Genomic DNA, 17,022 nt, shown 5'->3' on the forward strand with positions numbered 1-17,022 from the left:
ACCAGATCAGTTTTACATCCATCCAGGAGTCACGGTCTAAAGCTAGCTGGAGTTTGAGTGATTTAAGATAATTTTGTGTCATTTTTTGACAACTTTTGTGTCATTTTGAATAATTTTTGACTAATTTTGGACACATTTGATGTAACTTTGAACAATTTGAGACTCATTTTGAGAACTTTCATGTAATTTGACCACTTTTGATAGAAAACATGTTTGAGTTTTGTTAAAAAAAACCTGCAACCAGATGAGTTTTACATCCATCCAGGAGTCACATTCGAAGGACGAAATCTGTTTTCAGATTGATTTCTGTGGGATGATGATTTTGCTCATTGGTGCTGCTTCACTTGTAGGAGAACAACACTGATGTAAATAAAAATCCAACCCTTGTGCGCGTTTTCTTTTGGAGATCTGTGAGAAACGTGGCCGTGAACCCATCCTTGGTTCTGACCTACGGTTTAAGCAACACTCCTGAATCAATACTCCATTTCTGAGGAGCCTCATGCACTCCGAGCCAAGACTGTCCTCTCAATAGCTTGATAAATGCCATCCGTTTTCCCCGGAGCCCATTCACAGCGCAGCCATCTCTGCTCTCCGCTGGCCTCGGTAGTACTACGGCATTCTGAACAGGCGATCTGCGGAGACGCCACAGTAGCCTTTTGTCTGGGTGTTGGCCAGCCGCCGCCGCCGCCGCCGAGCTGCCAGGCGAAACGGGCATCGGCGGCACAATGTACACAAACAGAGGCGGCGCTGGACGCGAGGAGCAGGCATCGGCCCCACAGCAGCTGTAATCTCCTGCTGCACAGGGAAACACTGGAGGGGCTCCGGGGCTCGGCTCGCCGAGTGGTCCGGGCCCGGAGGCGGCGCGCCGGCAGCACCGAGGAAACACTCCTCCTCCTCTTCCTCCTCGGCTCATCTGCACTTCAGGCTCCTCCACCGCGCTTTGTGTTGGACGGGCGAAGGTCACGGCGTTCACACAATGGGCTCTCGTCTCGTCACAGCAGAGACACAGAAAACATCTTCTGCCTCCTCGCTCGGGTCGGACGAGACATTTGGCTGGTTTCTGTCACTGGACATCAGAGTCTCCCACCTCAGAATCAGCTGATTACTTACCAGGGCGTCAATATGGATTGTTAATTACAGAAAAATATAAAAAACAAGGCATCTTTCTCAGATCCCTAATTTCTGGTAACGCTGATGCCGACACTCCAGCCGCTAGGTGGCGCTAATGCACCTAAAGTTGGTTTTCCAGCCGCGAAGGAAAGGAACGGGAGAAAGTTTGGTGACGGCGTCGCTTGGTTTGTCGATGAATAAATAAACATTTTAGTTGTTTAAGCTCACGTTTACGTCTGTTCATCGATTCAGTCGTCAACCAACATTCATTTGAACTGAAAAACTTTGATAAAAATGCGATTTAATCAAGATTAATTAATATCAAAGCCTCTAAAGAAGAGGAACGTCTGGACATCAGCGAACAGCCGGAGACCTTCACGTTTCATTAAAGGCGTTCTGAAGCGTATGTTTCAGTTTTTAGCTTGTGAGTCAATCCATGAAAAATTAACCAGAACCAGCAGATTCTGAGATGACCAGAGTTCTACCTTCAGACTGTGAATGTTCCAGAGGTCCAGGTCCTTGAAGTCCACAGAGGAGGGTCCAGATTGATCACCTTAATGGACTTTTTCCATCATTTCTGAGCCTCAGAACTTCATCAGTACAGCAGATAGACACATGACATTTAGGAGGAAGAACACATCTGGGTTCTGGTAGAAGTCGACGTCATCTTGGAATATTTTTGAGTAATTCTAGTATTTTATCGTCATTTTTGCCTAATTTTGGGCAACTTTTTGAATCATTTTGGACAATTTCTAAATAATTTTAATCCATTACTGTAGTTTTGAAATGCTTTTGTGTCCTTTGGAACATTTTTTAAAAAGAAATTTCCACAGTTTTTGAGTCATATTCAACCGTAAATGTAATTCCAAACACTTTTTGTGTCATTCTGAGCATTTCTTTTGAGCAATTTTGGGAAAACATTTATGTGATATTGGACAACCTTTGTGTAACGCTGAGCGATTTATAACAATTATTGACAATAGTGAGCGACTTTGGAGTCATTCTGACCTCTTTTTGAGTAATTTTGGATCATTTTAAATCATTGTGGAAAACTTTTGAGTAATTTAGAGAAATTTTTCTCACTTTGAACACTTTTTGAATCACTTTGGACAGATTTGAGTAACTTTGGATCATTTCTCATCTAATTTAGTCAACTGATGTGTCATTTTGAATATTTTATTTGACCAACTTCTGCGTGACTTTCACCAATTATTAGGTAATTTTAGATTTTGTATATCTTTGGAAAACTTTTGTGCCACTTGATCAAGTTTTTAAGTCATTTTGAGCCATTTTTGAGCGATTTCGGACCATTTCTAGGACGATTTTTAAGTGATTTCGAACAATGCTGTGTTTTTATTGTGTCATTTTGAACATTTTCAGTGACGGGGACCTAAATTTCAAACATCACACTTCCTCTGAGCCTCAATTTACACTTTACTTTAATAAAAACAAACAAAAAAAACCAACCCAAACCAATGAACCGATAAACAGTTGTCGACCGATTACTGTCCGGTCTCCGTTCTGGCGATCAGGTAGCTGCAGTGATGCTAACGCTAACAGCAGCTTGAGAGACGCTAACTGAGGAGAGGGAACCAGTAACAGCTGTAACCATGGCAACAACAAAGTAAATATAAAAAAATCTAACCAAAATATCACACCACATAAAACGCTCAAAAAAAAAAAAAATCCAACGACTGAAAACAGTTCACGACACATTTCTATCAAAAGGCTGAAACTAACGAGGAAGCAGGTGCTGAAATCAACACCGTCCAGAAAACCGGACGTGAAACGAAACCACATCTGTGCGGCGACTCTCAGCGTTTACGTTTTCACTCACCTACCAAAGCTGTAATGGGCTGTAATTCCAATTCCTGCACCGGGGAACAGACTGAAGCCACATTTTTAAAATATTTGTTTAAAAAAAAAAAAAGTTTGGAAAGTAGAGATTATATTAACGAACTGCGTGAGTGCAGCAAATGTCCAAACACTTTAAACGTGTTTCCGCTCAGAGGAAAGCGACTGTTTAATGATAAAAATGCAGGTTTTTGGTTTATTCGTGTTTTCAGGCAGGAGAAAGCGGTCAAACTTTACAGATGTTGGCCTGCAGGGAGGACAGACGGTTTGACAGAGGGGTGAAAGAAGCCATCTAACTGGAGAGACCATCCCTCAGCAGAGGTGGAGGTCTGAGGCATCACCACATCCACACCTGAGACCCTAACGAACCCCACGGTGGCAGGGGGAGCACGAACGACCCAGGCTAGGTGTTAATGGCTCCTTCAGGATATCAGTATGTGGAACTCCCACCTAGTCAGTCAGAGCTGATGAAGCCTCTTGGATGAAACGTCTTCAAGGAACTCAAACAAGCCCAGCTGATCAAACTACCAGAATGGTCAAACTCTACCTTTTGGTCGAAGTTCTCCGGCGTGAGGAAGAAGTTGTAGAGCGGCACGAAGTAGCCCTCCAGCAGCCCCATCAGCAGCACCAGGTAAACGCCGTCTGCAAACTGAAGAGACGTTTTCATGATCAGTGATCTATTAAAATGAATATTCATCAGCCAACCTTCAGCTCAAATCCACAACTTCTTTCTGCTCAGCCGTCTCCGATTTGACTGGAACGTTTACAGCACAAAATGTGGATATTTATGAAGATAACTGTGAAATTTTAGAGTCATATATCGAGTATTTTCTGAGATAAGGTTTTGAAGAAATCCCCGTCGACCCGCTTTCGGCAGGTGTTTTTTTTCTCACGTCGAAATTTGACAACATCCAAGGAACTGTTAAAGATAAAAGCCTGACATTTTCTCTGTTGTTCCTCATCATGACGTCGATTCAGAATCCGTAATATCGGACAAGCAGATCGAATAATCACTAAATAAAGGTGAAAACATAAAAAAAAAAAGACTGAAGCTATAAAGTCGCATCTTTGAGCTCGTTAACAGACATCTCCAAAGAAACCACACAGAAGTCTGATCCGAACCAGTTTAATGTCCACAAAGGAGGTCTGAGAATGAAAAATAGGCCCATATTCAACTAAAGTATGATCTTAGGAAGGATTTTAAGATTCCCATTGACACTCCAACTGTTTCAGCTTTTTGTGGTACGACTTGTCAAAGCTGCTCATTCAGTTACGAAAGTTAAATAAATAGCCTATTTTTATTTTTTGGATCAAATATTTATATTTAAAATATTCTGCATGTTTAGTTTTGTACGATTTTTTTCTCACTAGATCACTTCTGCTTCATCAGTTTGTTTGTTAATGAGCTTTTTTTCTTTCATGTTTCATCTCTCCCACAATCAGACATCATGTGATCAACTTGTCCGATATTAAAGATTCTAAATCGATGTCATGATGAGAAATAACTGTGAAAGTTTCAGGCTTTTATCTTTAATAGTTCCTCTGATATCGTCATTCAAACAGCCTCAAAGTGTGTCGACAAGTTTCACATAATCACGTATCGATCTCCGTACATTTCAGTGTATCCTAAAATATTTCCCCCTGAACCATCAGTGTGTATTTTATGTTGTGTATATTCTGTGTGTGCAGGTGTGCGACTCACCTGTGTGTCCAGCTCAGACACCTCCAGGTTGAGCTTGTTCAGGTGTTTGTTCACAAAAGTGATCAACGTCTGAGAAGAAAAAAAAACAGCAAACTCTGTGTTAAATAAAGTTAAGAAAATAAAAAAATCCTCACAACCAAGAGCCCTTAAATCAAAATAAAACATTTCTCCCATGAGCTCGTGGTCCATTTTCTAATAAATACAACCACAGTTTACTAAATTAACATCATGCCGCGTTGAAAAAGGCTTGAAACTGGAAATTAAGACTACAAACGTGTCTGGAAAATGTTTACGGAGGCAATAAATCAGGTGAGAAGTAGTGATTTCTCATGTGGACAATCAGTACACAGTTTTGCAACCTGAGTCGCCCCCTGCTGGACGTTAGAAAGAATGCAGGTTTACAGTTTCACAGATTTAAACCACAAATATTCCAGGTTCTGTTCAGCATTTTTGGAGAGAAGCCTCGGTACCTTCTTGACAACGTTGAGCTTGTCCGGAGCGTGGTCGAACAGGGTGTCGAAAGCGTCGCGCTCTGCCGAGAACAAACAAAATAAACGACTAAATCTTTACGTGGTTTTACTTTAACGTTTAGTAATTGCTGTTCTTTATGAAAACGTACCGTGTCTGCCAGAGAAAGCCCTGGAAAACAAAAAGAAGGAGACAGAACGTGTCAGACGGAGGCAGCTTCTGCTCATTGACAATTTCACACTCGAACATTCATAATAAGGAGAAAATAAAAAAAGGCTTCCAATTCAATCGCAGAGGAATGTCGAGAAAAACGGAGGGATTATGTCGCAGGAATGACAACACAATAACGTAGCTGGGGTCTCATAATTCCATTAACAATAGTGCACCTCGGTGTATTGAAACGACCTGCGGGGACGGCGACGCGCCGCGGCGGCACCAACAACCCTCGGACCGCTGCTGCCGGCCGTCGATACCGCCGATGAAGACGTCCTCCTCTGTGGGAGCGGACGGTGCTAGCGGTTTGGAGGAGGAGGAGGCGGCCGCCGCTGCTGCTGCTGCTGTTGTTGTTGTTGGAGAGGGTCGGGTGGGTTTTGGAGGGGAGGGAGCGCTGCGGCGAACGCTCCCCGAGGACCAGATATCGCGGCGGGCAGGCCAGCAAGAAATGGCAGCCGCTCAGTCGCACACATGTTCGTAATCTCCGATGGCAAAGGCAGGCAGGTCCGGGCAGCCGTCCTGGCGCTGCCGTAATAACCCGGTGTGTGTGTGTGTGTGTGTGTGTGTGTGTGTGTGTGCTATTAGCGGTCCATCCAGCCACCGTGACAAAACGTGTGTCTTGGCCTGCCGTTATCTCCCCGGTTGCTGCTGTCAGGCTGCAGGACAAACTCGCAGCGAGACAAACCAGAGTGTGTGTGTTTGCGGTTTGAAGCGTCTAATTCTCGCGCTGAGGGTGCCATCACATCTCCGATACAATGGTCGTCTGTTCGCCGCGGTTCGGCCGAAAGCAAACACAGACGGCCGCCGAGGTTCTGTTGCTGCAAACGGGGACGGGGTCGCTCTATGGAAGCGCTCGGACATTTAAAACCTTAAAAACAAACATGAAAATCTTGAAACCGATCCCGAGGTGGACGTAAAGCCAGAGGACGGTACTCCTCCTGGTATAAGACGAGCGGCTGCAGATGTTTTAACGTACAGAGAATTAAAAAAACGAGATGTTGTTTCTCATAAAAACGCACAAAACATGCTTTAAAATACAACACACATCACAAACAGCAGTGTAGTAGGGCTGGACCCGAATATCTGGTTGTCGTGGTGATGGTATCCGGATAGTAAGTTTGGGATTCGAATATTCACCCGCGACCCCCCACAGGTCACGCTCTCAGACTATTTGACATGTGAGTAGTTTGGGATTAATTTAGGACAACTTTTGAGTTATTTTTTAAAGGTTTTTGTCATTTTTTAAGTTTAAGTTTAAGAAATGTGGGACAATGTTTGTGTAATCTTGAACATCTTTTGTAGTTCTGAGCACATTTTTGGTCATTTGATGTCATTTTTAACCATTTTTTCATGTTTTTCTCAAAATTTTAGCTAATATTTGAGTAATTTTGAACACCACTTGTGGCAATTTGAAAAAAAAATTGACTAATTTGTGGAAATATTTTATAGTAATATAGTAAAAACTGCAACCAGATCAGTTTTACATCCATCCAGGTCTCATGGTCTCAGACTATTTGAAATCTGAGTAGTTTTGGATTAATTTAGGACCACTTTTGAGTTATTTTTTAAAGGTTGTCGTCATTTTTCCGACTAAGTTTAAGAAATGTGGGACAATTGTTGTGTAATTTTGGACATATTTTGTAGTTCTGAGCAGATTTTCAGTCATTTTAGACACAATTTATGTCATTTTTAAACATTTTTGAGTAAATTCAAAAACCGTTTTGGACGACGTTTGTGCCATTTTGAAAAAAATGTTGACTAATTTGGGGAAATATTATATAGTAATATAATAAAACTACAACCAGATCAGTTTTACGTCCATCCTGGTGTCACCGTCTCAGACTGTTTGACATGTGAGTTATTCTGGATTAATTTAGGACGACTTCTGAACCACTTCTGAGTTATTTTTTTAAAGGTTTTTGTCATTTTTCCGACTGAGTTTAAGAAATGTGGGACAATGTTTGTGTAATTTTGGACATCTTTTGTCATTTTGAACCAGTTTTGAATCTAGTTTTTTTTGTTCTAGACGATGAAAGGATCGTTTGGGATCATTTAATAGACTCACTTTGAGAAAGAATGGAGAAAAAAAATTAAATCAGAAGTTGCTCTCCGGACCAGAACTACAGTGTCGTAGAGTGAATAGATATGATACAACACTGGACCGGTGTCATGAAACTGGTGCTACAAATAACCATATAACTGAATTTTATTGATATGTATGATTGTCCTATTTAGGATCTGTCCAGTTTATGGAAAAAAGATCAGAAAATTGGTATTTTTATTGACATGAAAGTCACAAAATAAGCTGAAAATGATGTCTGAACACCAGTGAAATGAAGTCTACCTGGTACAGCTCATGCTTTACGGCTTCCTGTTTGCTTCAGACCTTGTTCCTATATTCATGTTGAGAAACTAGCTCTCTCCTGGCCTTCACAATGTGCTGCCTTTTGTTCTGCTACCTGCAGGTTGCCTTCAGCGCAGCGTTAACATCGACCAGCCGACCATCCAAACGTTGTAAAAACGAGTCGCAAAGCTCTTACTCTGTGTTTCCGGTGATTTCCTCCTGGACTTGTCTGGACTGAAGGATTCCTTCTCTTTTCTGAAACACAACAAGCGTAAACACAAAACCTTAAAACCTTTCTTTACTCCACACGGTTTAGCAGCTGCAGGCGAATCGTCTGAGTCCTGATCTCGGTCTGTAAACGTCGGAGCAGTTTACTAAAGTCAGGATAATGTTCTGTCATGTCAAGTTGTTTAATTGGAGACGTTTCAGTTTAACAGCAGAATAAGTTCAGGAGTAGGAGCTCGGGAATTTTTGGCTTAGATGATTCCAAATATGTTGGTTAAACGATCCTTTCATCGTCTAAAACAAAGAACTAGATTCAAAACTGGTTCAAAATGACAAAAGATGTCCAAAATTACACAAAAATTGTCCCACATTTCTTAAACTTAGATGGAAAAATGACAAAAACCTTTAAAAAATAACTCAGAAGTGGTTCAGAAGTCGTCCTAAATTAATCCAGAATAACTCACATGTCAAACAGTCTGAGACGGTGACACCAGGATGGACGTAAAACTGATCTGGTTGCAGTTTTATTATATTACTATAAAATATTTCCCCAAACTAGTCAACATGTTTTTCAAAATGGCACAAACGTCGTCCAAAACAGTTTTTTAAATTTTCTGTTTTTTTTCCCCAAAATGACTTGAAATTTGATCACACTTGAAGTCATTTTATTTATTTATTTATTTTTCCTTTGTCTAACCAGGTGGGTTAATTGAGAACAGATTCTCATTTACAACAACGACCTGGCCGTCAGATGTGACTCAAAAAATGTCAAAAATGGCACAAAAAGTTGTCCAGAATTAGTACTTTTTTTCCCCCGAAATAACTCGAAATTTGTCAAAATTGTTTGTCTTCACACGTGGACGGATGTAGAACTGATCTGGTGTCAGGTTCTACCAGAGCCCAGATGTGTTCTTCCTCCTAAATGTCATGTGTCCATCTGCTGGACTGATGAAGGCTCAGAAATGATGGAAACAGTCCACGAAGGAGCCAGAAACCCACCTGTACGACCACCACCTGGATGGAGACGTGGTCCGGCAGCCTGATGGGGGCTCTGAAGTGCTGCGACAGCGCCACCAGCAGGTGCAGGATGGCCACGATGCTCTTAGCGTGGACCGCTAACGTGAGACAGACAAGAACAGAAAGCCATCAGTCGAGCTGCAGATAACCACATTATTTCTGAGTTTAAATCAGATAAACGTTCATGAATCGGCTTGTTTCCGACGTTTCTCTTTGTAAACGTGCTGCTGCTGCTTTCATGCACATCATTTCCACGACTTCTTATTTCGCCAAAATAAATCTGAAATGTACGTTTTCCTTTAAATCCCCCACTCGCTGCTGCTTCTAAACATTCGCTTCCTTTATATCTTTAATGAGCTCCGTATGAATAACTCACCCTGGGGACTGAAAAGCCACATTTTTTCTATTGTTCCTCAATATTTCAAGGAATTTAGAGCGAATTAGAAAGCATTAAAAAGACAAGGTTGTGTACTGTCAATGGTAAATACAAGACGCCTTGAAGCCATGCAAAAAAAAAAGAAACACAAGCTTCATCCAGAAAAACGGCATAAAATCGAGCGTGAACAGCTTTGTTCGGTCGGACACGCTGAGCCGTCATCCGAACAAATAGGATTTACCTCTGGATACACAAGACAATCGGGATCAATTAAGCGACCGGAGCCTTTGATTGAACCCCGAAGGCGAAAGCGAATCAAAGAGAGGAAGCTAAAAGCCGCCAGAAAACCTCAGATCCTCGCCGCGTACGAGGGTTTTTTTTTGGGTTTTTTGCAGCCGCTGATGAAAGTAGGGAAAAGTGAATTGATTAAAGGAGGCTCCTGAAATAAAAGGACACCGAAATCATTCACGGTGCTTTTTTTTTGCATTTTCCGAGACATCTCGTGCCGGCAGCTCTCCAAGGACGCGGCGTTCAAGGCGTCAGACGAGGCGCTCTGACAGAAACCTGTGTGATAGGAGGCCGTTTGTTTATCTCCTGAGTTTTCTCTGCAGCTCTGTCATGACATCTATTTTTTTTTACTTTTTCCGCCTCTTTCGACGTTTAGATTCGTGTCCGAGGCCTCTGAGCCGACGACAGACAGCCTCCTGAAGCCTCAGACGGTGTGAACGTGGACCAAAGAGAACCGGTCCAGTTTCAGATTCGGAGTCAAAGACGTGATGAGAAATAACAGCAAACATTTCAGGGTTTAATCCGTAATAGTTCCTGAAATAAACGACGCCTCGAAGTGGGTCGACGAGCAGTTTTTAAAATAAATAAACTCGAGAAGTGTTTCTGATATCAAGCTGAAATTTTACAAATATGTGAATAAATATTCAGATTTTCTGCTGAATAAAATTCAGTCAACTCAAAGACATCGAGCACAAACTGTTCTAAAATCTTGATTTGAGATTAAAGATCAGGTTCAGATTCTGAATCAATGTCGAGATGAGAAATAACAGCGAAAATGTCAGGTTTTTATCCGTTATAGTTCCTGAAATGTTGTTCGAACGTAGCTTTAAACTGGGTCGAAGAGCAGTTTAATTAAATTTAGCTCAAGAAGTATTTATGATATTGAGCTGAAATTTTATACACATGTAAATAAGTAAAAAACAAACGAAATTCACGAAATTCGGAAGAAAAATCGGAGACGGTCGAGCAGAAGTTGCTCTAAAAACGTGATTATTTGAGATTAAAAACAGGTTTAATGTGAGAATAAAAACCTGCTGAAAGTAGGCCGATGGGAAATTGTTAAAATAAATTTAACTCGAGAAGTGTTTAACAAAATCGAGCTGAAATTTTACAAACATGTAAATAAGTAAAAAACAAACGAAATTCGGAGACGGTCGAGCAGAAATTGTTCTAAAAACTTGATGAGACAATAAAACTGAGAGATCAGGTTCAGTTTCAGATTCTGAATCAATGTCGAGATGAGAAATAACAGCAAACATTTCAGGTTTTTATCCGTTATCGTATCTTAAATATTGTCGTTCAATCGCAGCCTCAAAGTGGGTGGATGAGCAGTTTTTAAATAAATTTAACTCGAGAAGCGTTTAACAAATCAAGCTAAAATTTTACAAACATGTAAATAAGTCAAAAACAAACGAAATTCAGGAAAATTGGAGACGGTCGAGCAGAAACTGTTCTAAAAACTTGATTATTTGAGATTAAAAACAGATTTAATGTGAGAATAAAAACCTGCTGAAAGTTGGCCGATGGGAAATTGTTAAAATAAATTTAACTCGAGAAGTGTTTAACAAAGTCCAGCTGAAATTTTACAAACATGTAAATAAGTAAAAAAAAATAAAAAACAAAAAACTCAGGAAATTCGGAGACGGTCGAGCAGAAATCGTTCTAAAAACGTGATGATATGAGACAAAAAAACTGAGAGATCAGGTTCAGTTTCCGATTCTGAATCAAAGACGTGATGAGAAATAACAGCAAACATTTCAGGTTTTTATCCGTTATAGTAACTTAAATATTGTCGTTCAATCGTAGCTTTAAACTGGGTGGAAGAGCGGTTTTTAAATAAATTTAACTCGAGAAGCGTTTATGATATCAAGCTGAAAACGTACAAATTAAATTACATCGAATTGAACAACAGAGATCGAACAGATTTCACGTTACGCCTGCAGCTCACTTGTTCTCTGAACTAATCAAAGCCGTAGACGGATCACGACGATAATTGAGTGTAAAACGTTCCTTACAGTCGACGTTCCAGCGAATGTTCCTGGTGGACAGCTTGAGCGAGTCGTTGATTCGCTCCAGAACCGTCTGCAGCTTCTGCTTCTGGGCGATTTCCGACTGGGTCACCTCGGCCACGTTCAGCTTCTCGCCTTCCAGCTTTTCTACAAATCAAATCAAAAACAAACTATGAAAAAAAAAAGTACAAATCTCAGTTAAAAATCTGCATTCAAAGCAAGCGAGAGGACGCTTTACAGGCAAATGTAAAAAAAGATTAAATACAAAACGCAGCAGAGTTACCTTGAATTAATTAAAGAAATCATTTAAAAAATACTTGAGCAAAAATGTCACAGAACAATTAAAACGAAAACAGCAGAAAAAAGACAAAAAAATGGCTTTGAATGGCATGAATTTAAAAAAGCAAATAAAAGAGTTTAAGATGAGCCTCAATCAAATAAAACGGATTAATTAACACAGTTCAGTTTTATATATCTGATACCAGACGGACTCGACAAGCTCGTGTTAAACATCAGGCTCAGTAATACATTTATTTTTAGGGCGTTTTTCCTTTAACACATAGAAAAGTGGACATTTCATTCACCTGCATTTGCAGCTGAATTTTTTCAGTCAACAATTCCGTTTTATTTTCTACCGTTTGCGCTTCTTTCTCCTTCTGTTGAGGTTTAACGGAGTCGACTCTTTAATTCGAGGTGCTTAATTTCCAATATTTGCAGTTTCAGAGCTGAATGCCACAACTAAAGAAAAAGCAGAGCGCAGGAATGTAAAGGAGGCGGTTTGCAGCATAAAGACGGCGTCGAAGGCGACGAAATGTAAAAGTAATGCAGACGTATAATGAACAATAACACAGATTTTATTCACCAGCGTATTTGTGCAACAGGTGAAAGTTCTTTATAGCGTTTTGTTGTTTTTTTTTTTACATCTGAGACAAATCAGTTATTTATTATTAAGGAATATTATTATTATTATTATTATTATTATTATTATTATTATTATTATTATTCTGTTGAGGAAAAAAGCTCAAAATGTGACCAAACCAGCATGCGCATTCAAATAAAGCTTAAAATATCGTTAGCGGCACGTTTGATAGCAAGATATCCAGCTTGTGTCGAGCATTAAGCGTCCAAATCAACAGAAAAACCAGACGAAGCAGCAGCTGAACTGAAGCTACTGAAGTTATGGGATTAAACTGGTTCCTTACAGTCGATTGTTTTCTGGGAAAATCGTCAAAATACAGATTTTCACTTTGAGCAGAAGGTGATGCTGCACAGTGCTTCCAAAACTGGTGAATTCTGCCGTAAAACACTGCAAAAAAAAAAAATGGAACAGAAGACACTGGTTTTAATGGGAACTGGTTTTAATGGGCGCATAAAGACGAAACGCTTTCATTTCGTGACCAAACAGGCTTCAATCTACAGACTTCTGATATATTTTGGTCCCAGAACATTCAGGAACTTATAAGCAGAGCCCTGACCCTCAGAGGCCAACGTTTTTACGGACTTTTACTTTTGTCTTTATTTACCACATAGAAGCATGTTCACCGTGTTTGGTATCAGCACAACATCACCAACATGATCCGACTATTATTTTGTCACTTTATTAACATTTTGGGCTAATAATATAAAATCTGATTTGAAAAAATACATTATTTATGACAATAAAAACCACAAACATGCTGAACGAAGCCTTTTGAAAGTTGAAAATGTGAACATAGGTTCCAGATATGAGCATAAAAAGGTCAATCTGATATAAAATCAAACTAATATTTGAAACTAAATACGAAGCAGGTGTGTTTTTCTTTCTGCTTTTATCTATTTCACTCCTGAAAATAGTTTCTGTCCAGACTGAGGCCACATCAGGAGCTGCACCTCCAGGGACTTTCTTTCACTTTCATTTTGTAAAATGACAAAAAAAATTTCATTCATCTTCATTTCATTTGTTTATGTTTTTACCGCACATTCGTAACATCATGTCTCCGGTTTTTCGTGGTCGATTGACGTGAAACAGAAACTGTGAGAGAGTTTAAAGTTGACGACATCACCATACGTCTGCTAGTTTTCTAAGGGTTAAACTAAACCTTATATTTAAGTTGACAGGAAGCTCAGAGCCCGTGAAGCGTTCTCTTTTTCAATGCAAACGTCTAACGGTCTCATTTCAGAGTGCGTTACAACGATTCACTCCACAAGTCAGGAGTTTTTCTAAATGTCGCAAAACACTGACTTTATTTGCTCAAAGAGAATCTCACCGAGATCAAGACAGAGCTGAGAATGAATCAGTGATTAGATGTTATTATAAATATGAGGAGAAGAAGCGTCTCGGTGCGTAAACAGTGAACTCTCAGCTCAGAGTTGGTGTGAGAACTTCAGCAGCCAATCTGTGCTGCGATCTGCTGCTGCGTTTATTAAATCTGAGCTTCAGACCCAGGTCTGGCGCCGCCGAGATGCCAGCGATGACCGTCCAGCCCGCTCCTCATAACGTCGGCGGGAATGAATGAAACGCCGCCGCCGCGGCAGCAGACGTTTATCTGCGGCGGCGGCGGCGCGAGCACACAGGATATGACAGTATTACGATTATTATGATTCTGCTGCTTTTGAAGAAGAAGAAGAAACGTGTTTGGAAGTAAAGACCTGGTTTGGATATTTAGTTTTTGGAGGAAGTTGAGCCAAAAGTTTCGCTGCAGCACAAATAAACTGATGACGAATGATTTTAGTGTCTTTTTCTACTCATTTTGTGCCTCTTTTAGTTTCAGATTAGCAGCTTTAGTGCTTCTGAATTACTTTTTTTTTTTGCTGTAAATCCAACCAATCGGCTCCTTTAATTAATTTACCGTTCTTTAGACTCTAAACCAAAGTGATTGGTTTGATTCAACATCTACTGATAATTAAATATCAACAGATGCTCATTGAAATGTAGTCCCGTCGAATACTTAAGATAAAAAGTTTAAACCACATTGGTTGAAAACATCTCTGTTGGTTTCTGTTTTCATGCAGGTGAATTAAATGTTCACTTCTCTGTCTAGCGTAACGATGTCTACCAGGAGCTTGTAGGATCTACTGTCTAGTACCAGATGTGTCGATTACAACTTCCTTTAAAGCATGAATACCAGTTTTTTTACTTTTAAATTCAACTGAAACTGTTCGACCAAAACAAAAACGCTCTGTTTCGCTGAGACACGTCCTCGGTTTAGCTCCGCCCACCACGATTCTGATTGGCTTAAAGAAACGTAAACAAAGTTTTGGTTTTTGTCTCAAAGCAATACAGAAGGAAAATGTAAACATCCCACAATGCAATGCGGCAGTAGCGCACTAAAAACAAGCAACGACGGCTAACGGCGACAGAAGGTCTGAGTCTACAGACGAGGCTTCACTTTCCACTGAGATGTGAAACCAGTGAGACGACAATTCGGCCTTGACGTCGGTGAAGCGGCTCGAAAGGTTGGTGGGTTGCCACGGTAACCGGAACTCCCAATAAGGCCGTCAGGAAGTGGCGAGCTATTGCGACGAGCAGCGCGTCTGAAAAGCTGCAGACTACAGTTTGATAACGTTTGCCGAGTTTGTTTAGCATTTACAAAAAATCCAGCTGACGGGCACATTGTTGCCGTGGTGATGGTGGACGCAGCGCCCCCTTCAGGAAACAGCGAGAGGAGTGTCTTGTCTATCCCAGACAAGTGTCTTGTCTATCCCAGACCTTCATTCTGCAAAACTTGCGGCCGAGAGACTTTGCTGGGCGTCAGGACAGTGGATGGTGCTGAAATTGCGGCAATCGGTTGTGACGTGGACAAACTACACCAACACGGAGTCCGATCGGAGACGACGCCGGCAGTTACCTGACAGAGAAGGAAGATGGCGGCGCGCGTAGATGCCATAAAATTATAGTTTTATTGTTTAAATTAGCTAAAAAAAATCAGCAACTGGCTGCAATATTTTCCTTTTTTCCACAGAATGTTTTTTTTTTCCAGCTCTTCTTTTCACTGCTTCCAATCTATCAGTTTTATTGAATAAAGTTCTTATTTTTATTATTTTCTACCATTTTTTTTTCACCGTTTTCGTCAATCAGCTTCTATTATTCTCTAATGTTGTGTTTTCTCTCTCTGCTGTCACGGCTCCTGACAACAAGATTTGATATTTTACAGGAAAAAAAACACAGATTTAATGTCCTGATGAACAGGTAAAGCAGAGGGAGCTTCTGATCAAACTACAAATATGAGATAAAACAGCTTCTCACCAAACAGCTTCTGCAGAACTTGTCCATCGTACAGATCTTCAGCCAGATCCTTCACGATGATCCTCTCCCCGACCAGGACGTCGTTGATCCAGTCGATCAGCACCTGCACGGGCACGATACCAAACAAACTCTGGGAGTCTCTTCGTAGTCTCAGAAGTTATTCCAACTATAAAGTTTAATGACGTGAATCGATTCGGTTGATTATGTTCTAGTCTGAAATAAATAAGGTGCAGCTTTGCCTCACAGATTAAATATTAAGCGTTAATAAATAGGCAGACAGGTGAGCTGTACAGGTAGCTGAATGATTAAAACAGACAGTTTTACAAATATTTTACTCAAACTGCTGTTGGGGTTTTAATTGGGTCACTGGAGGGAAATAAATGAGCAAATTAACGTCTCATTTGTGCTGTTAAAAGCTGATCTCAAGGCCTTAAACTGATTAATTATCACCGTCCAAGTCCCTGCAGCTGACGATCCACCGATTTACACTTTTACCATGATTATTGGCTTTTTTGCACATTTACTTATTGTACTATTATTATTTTAATTTTACCTTTATTATTATCATTACTATTTATTTAACCAGATAAAAGACCCACTGAGATGAAAACCTATTTCACGAGGTGACCTGGCCGAGAGAGGCGGCGGCACACGTAAGGAGCAGTGAGAGGCCAAATTACAAAAATAAATCAATAAAAGAATAATAAAATAAAAGTGGAAATAAAAAAATAAAAATAAAAATAAATAATGTGGCAGCATAAAGCAATATTCATCAAAAATGGAGCCATAAAAGAAAAAGCAAATAAAAGTAGAAATATGAATTCAAATAAAAGAAATAATAAACACATTTTTTAAAACTATTTTTAAATTTTTTTCTATTTATTTGTTATTATGTTTAACTTTATTTTTTTTTTATGTCGCTTTAAAAGCAAAGGAATTGTGCACATGACGACATTTCCAATATGCACATTTTTCTGCGCATATTTCCATTGTTTTTATGGCGACATTTAAAAAAAAATTTAAATTTAAAAATAAAAAAACAAAACATAAATATAATAGATGTTCAATCATAATCTACAATTAAATTTTTTTCTATTTATTTATTTATTAACCAAAAAAAGGCATTTTGTGGAATGCACTAAAATAGACTGACACATGGAACCAGGGCCGACCCACCGCAAAACTAGACCC

At 40.0% G+C, this 17,022-nt stretch overlaps 1 protein-coding gene across 1 annotated transcript in view; it reads right to left on the reverse strand.

Moving 5' to 3' along the window:
- The window catches only part of parvaa (parvin, alpha a), a 30,932-nt gene that overhangs the window by 3,484 nt on the left and 10,426 nt on the right, over positions 1–17,022 (reverse strand). Inside the window, exons 4-11 of the mRNA XM_008297115.1 lie at positions 15,832–15,934; positions 11,613–11,753; positions 8,916–9,031; positions 7,888–7,946; positions 5,286–5,305; positions 5,137–5,198; positions 4,667–4,735; positions 3,512–3,613 (exon numbers count right to left, since the gene is read on the reverse strand). Of these exons, the coding sequence (XP_008295337.1) occupies positions 3,512–3,613; positions 4,667–4,735; positions 5,137–5,198; positions 5,286–5,305; positions 7,888–7,946; positions 8,916–9,031; positions 11,613–11,753; positions 15,832–15,934 (672 nt within the window). The remainder of the gene's footprint in view (positions 1–3,511; positions 3,614–4,666; positions 4,736–5,136; positions 5,199–5,285; positions 5,306–7,887; positions 7,947–8,915; positions 9,032–11,612; positions 11,754–15,831; positions 15,935–17,022) is intronic.

Source organism: Stegastes partitus, unplaced genomic scaffold (assembly GCF_000690725.1).
Source record: "Stegastes partitus isolate 25-593 unplaced genomic scaffold, Stegastes_partitus-1.0.2 Scaffold1187, whole genome shotgun sequence".
NCBI classification, from domain to species: domain Eukaryota; kingdom Metazoa; phylum Chordata; class Actinopteri; family Pomacentridae; genus Stegastes; species Stegastes partitus.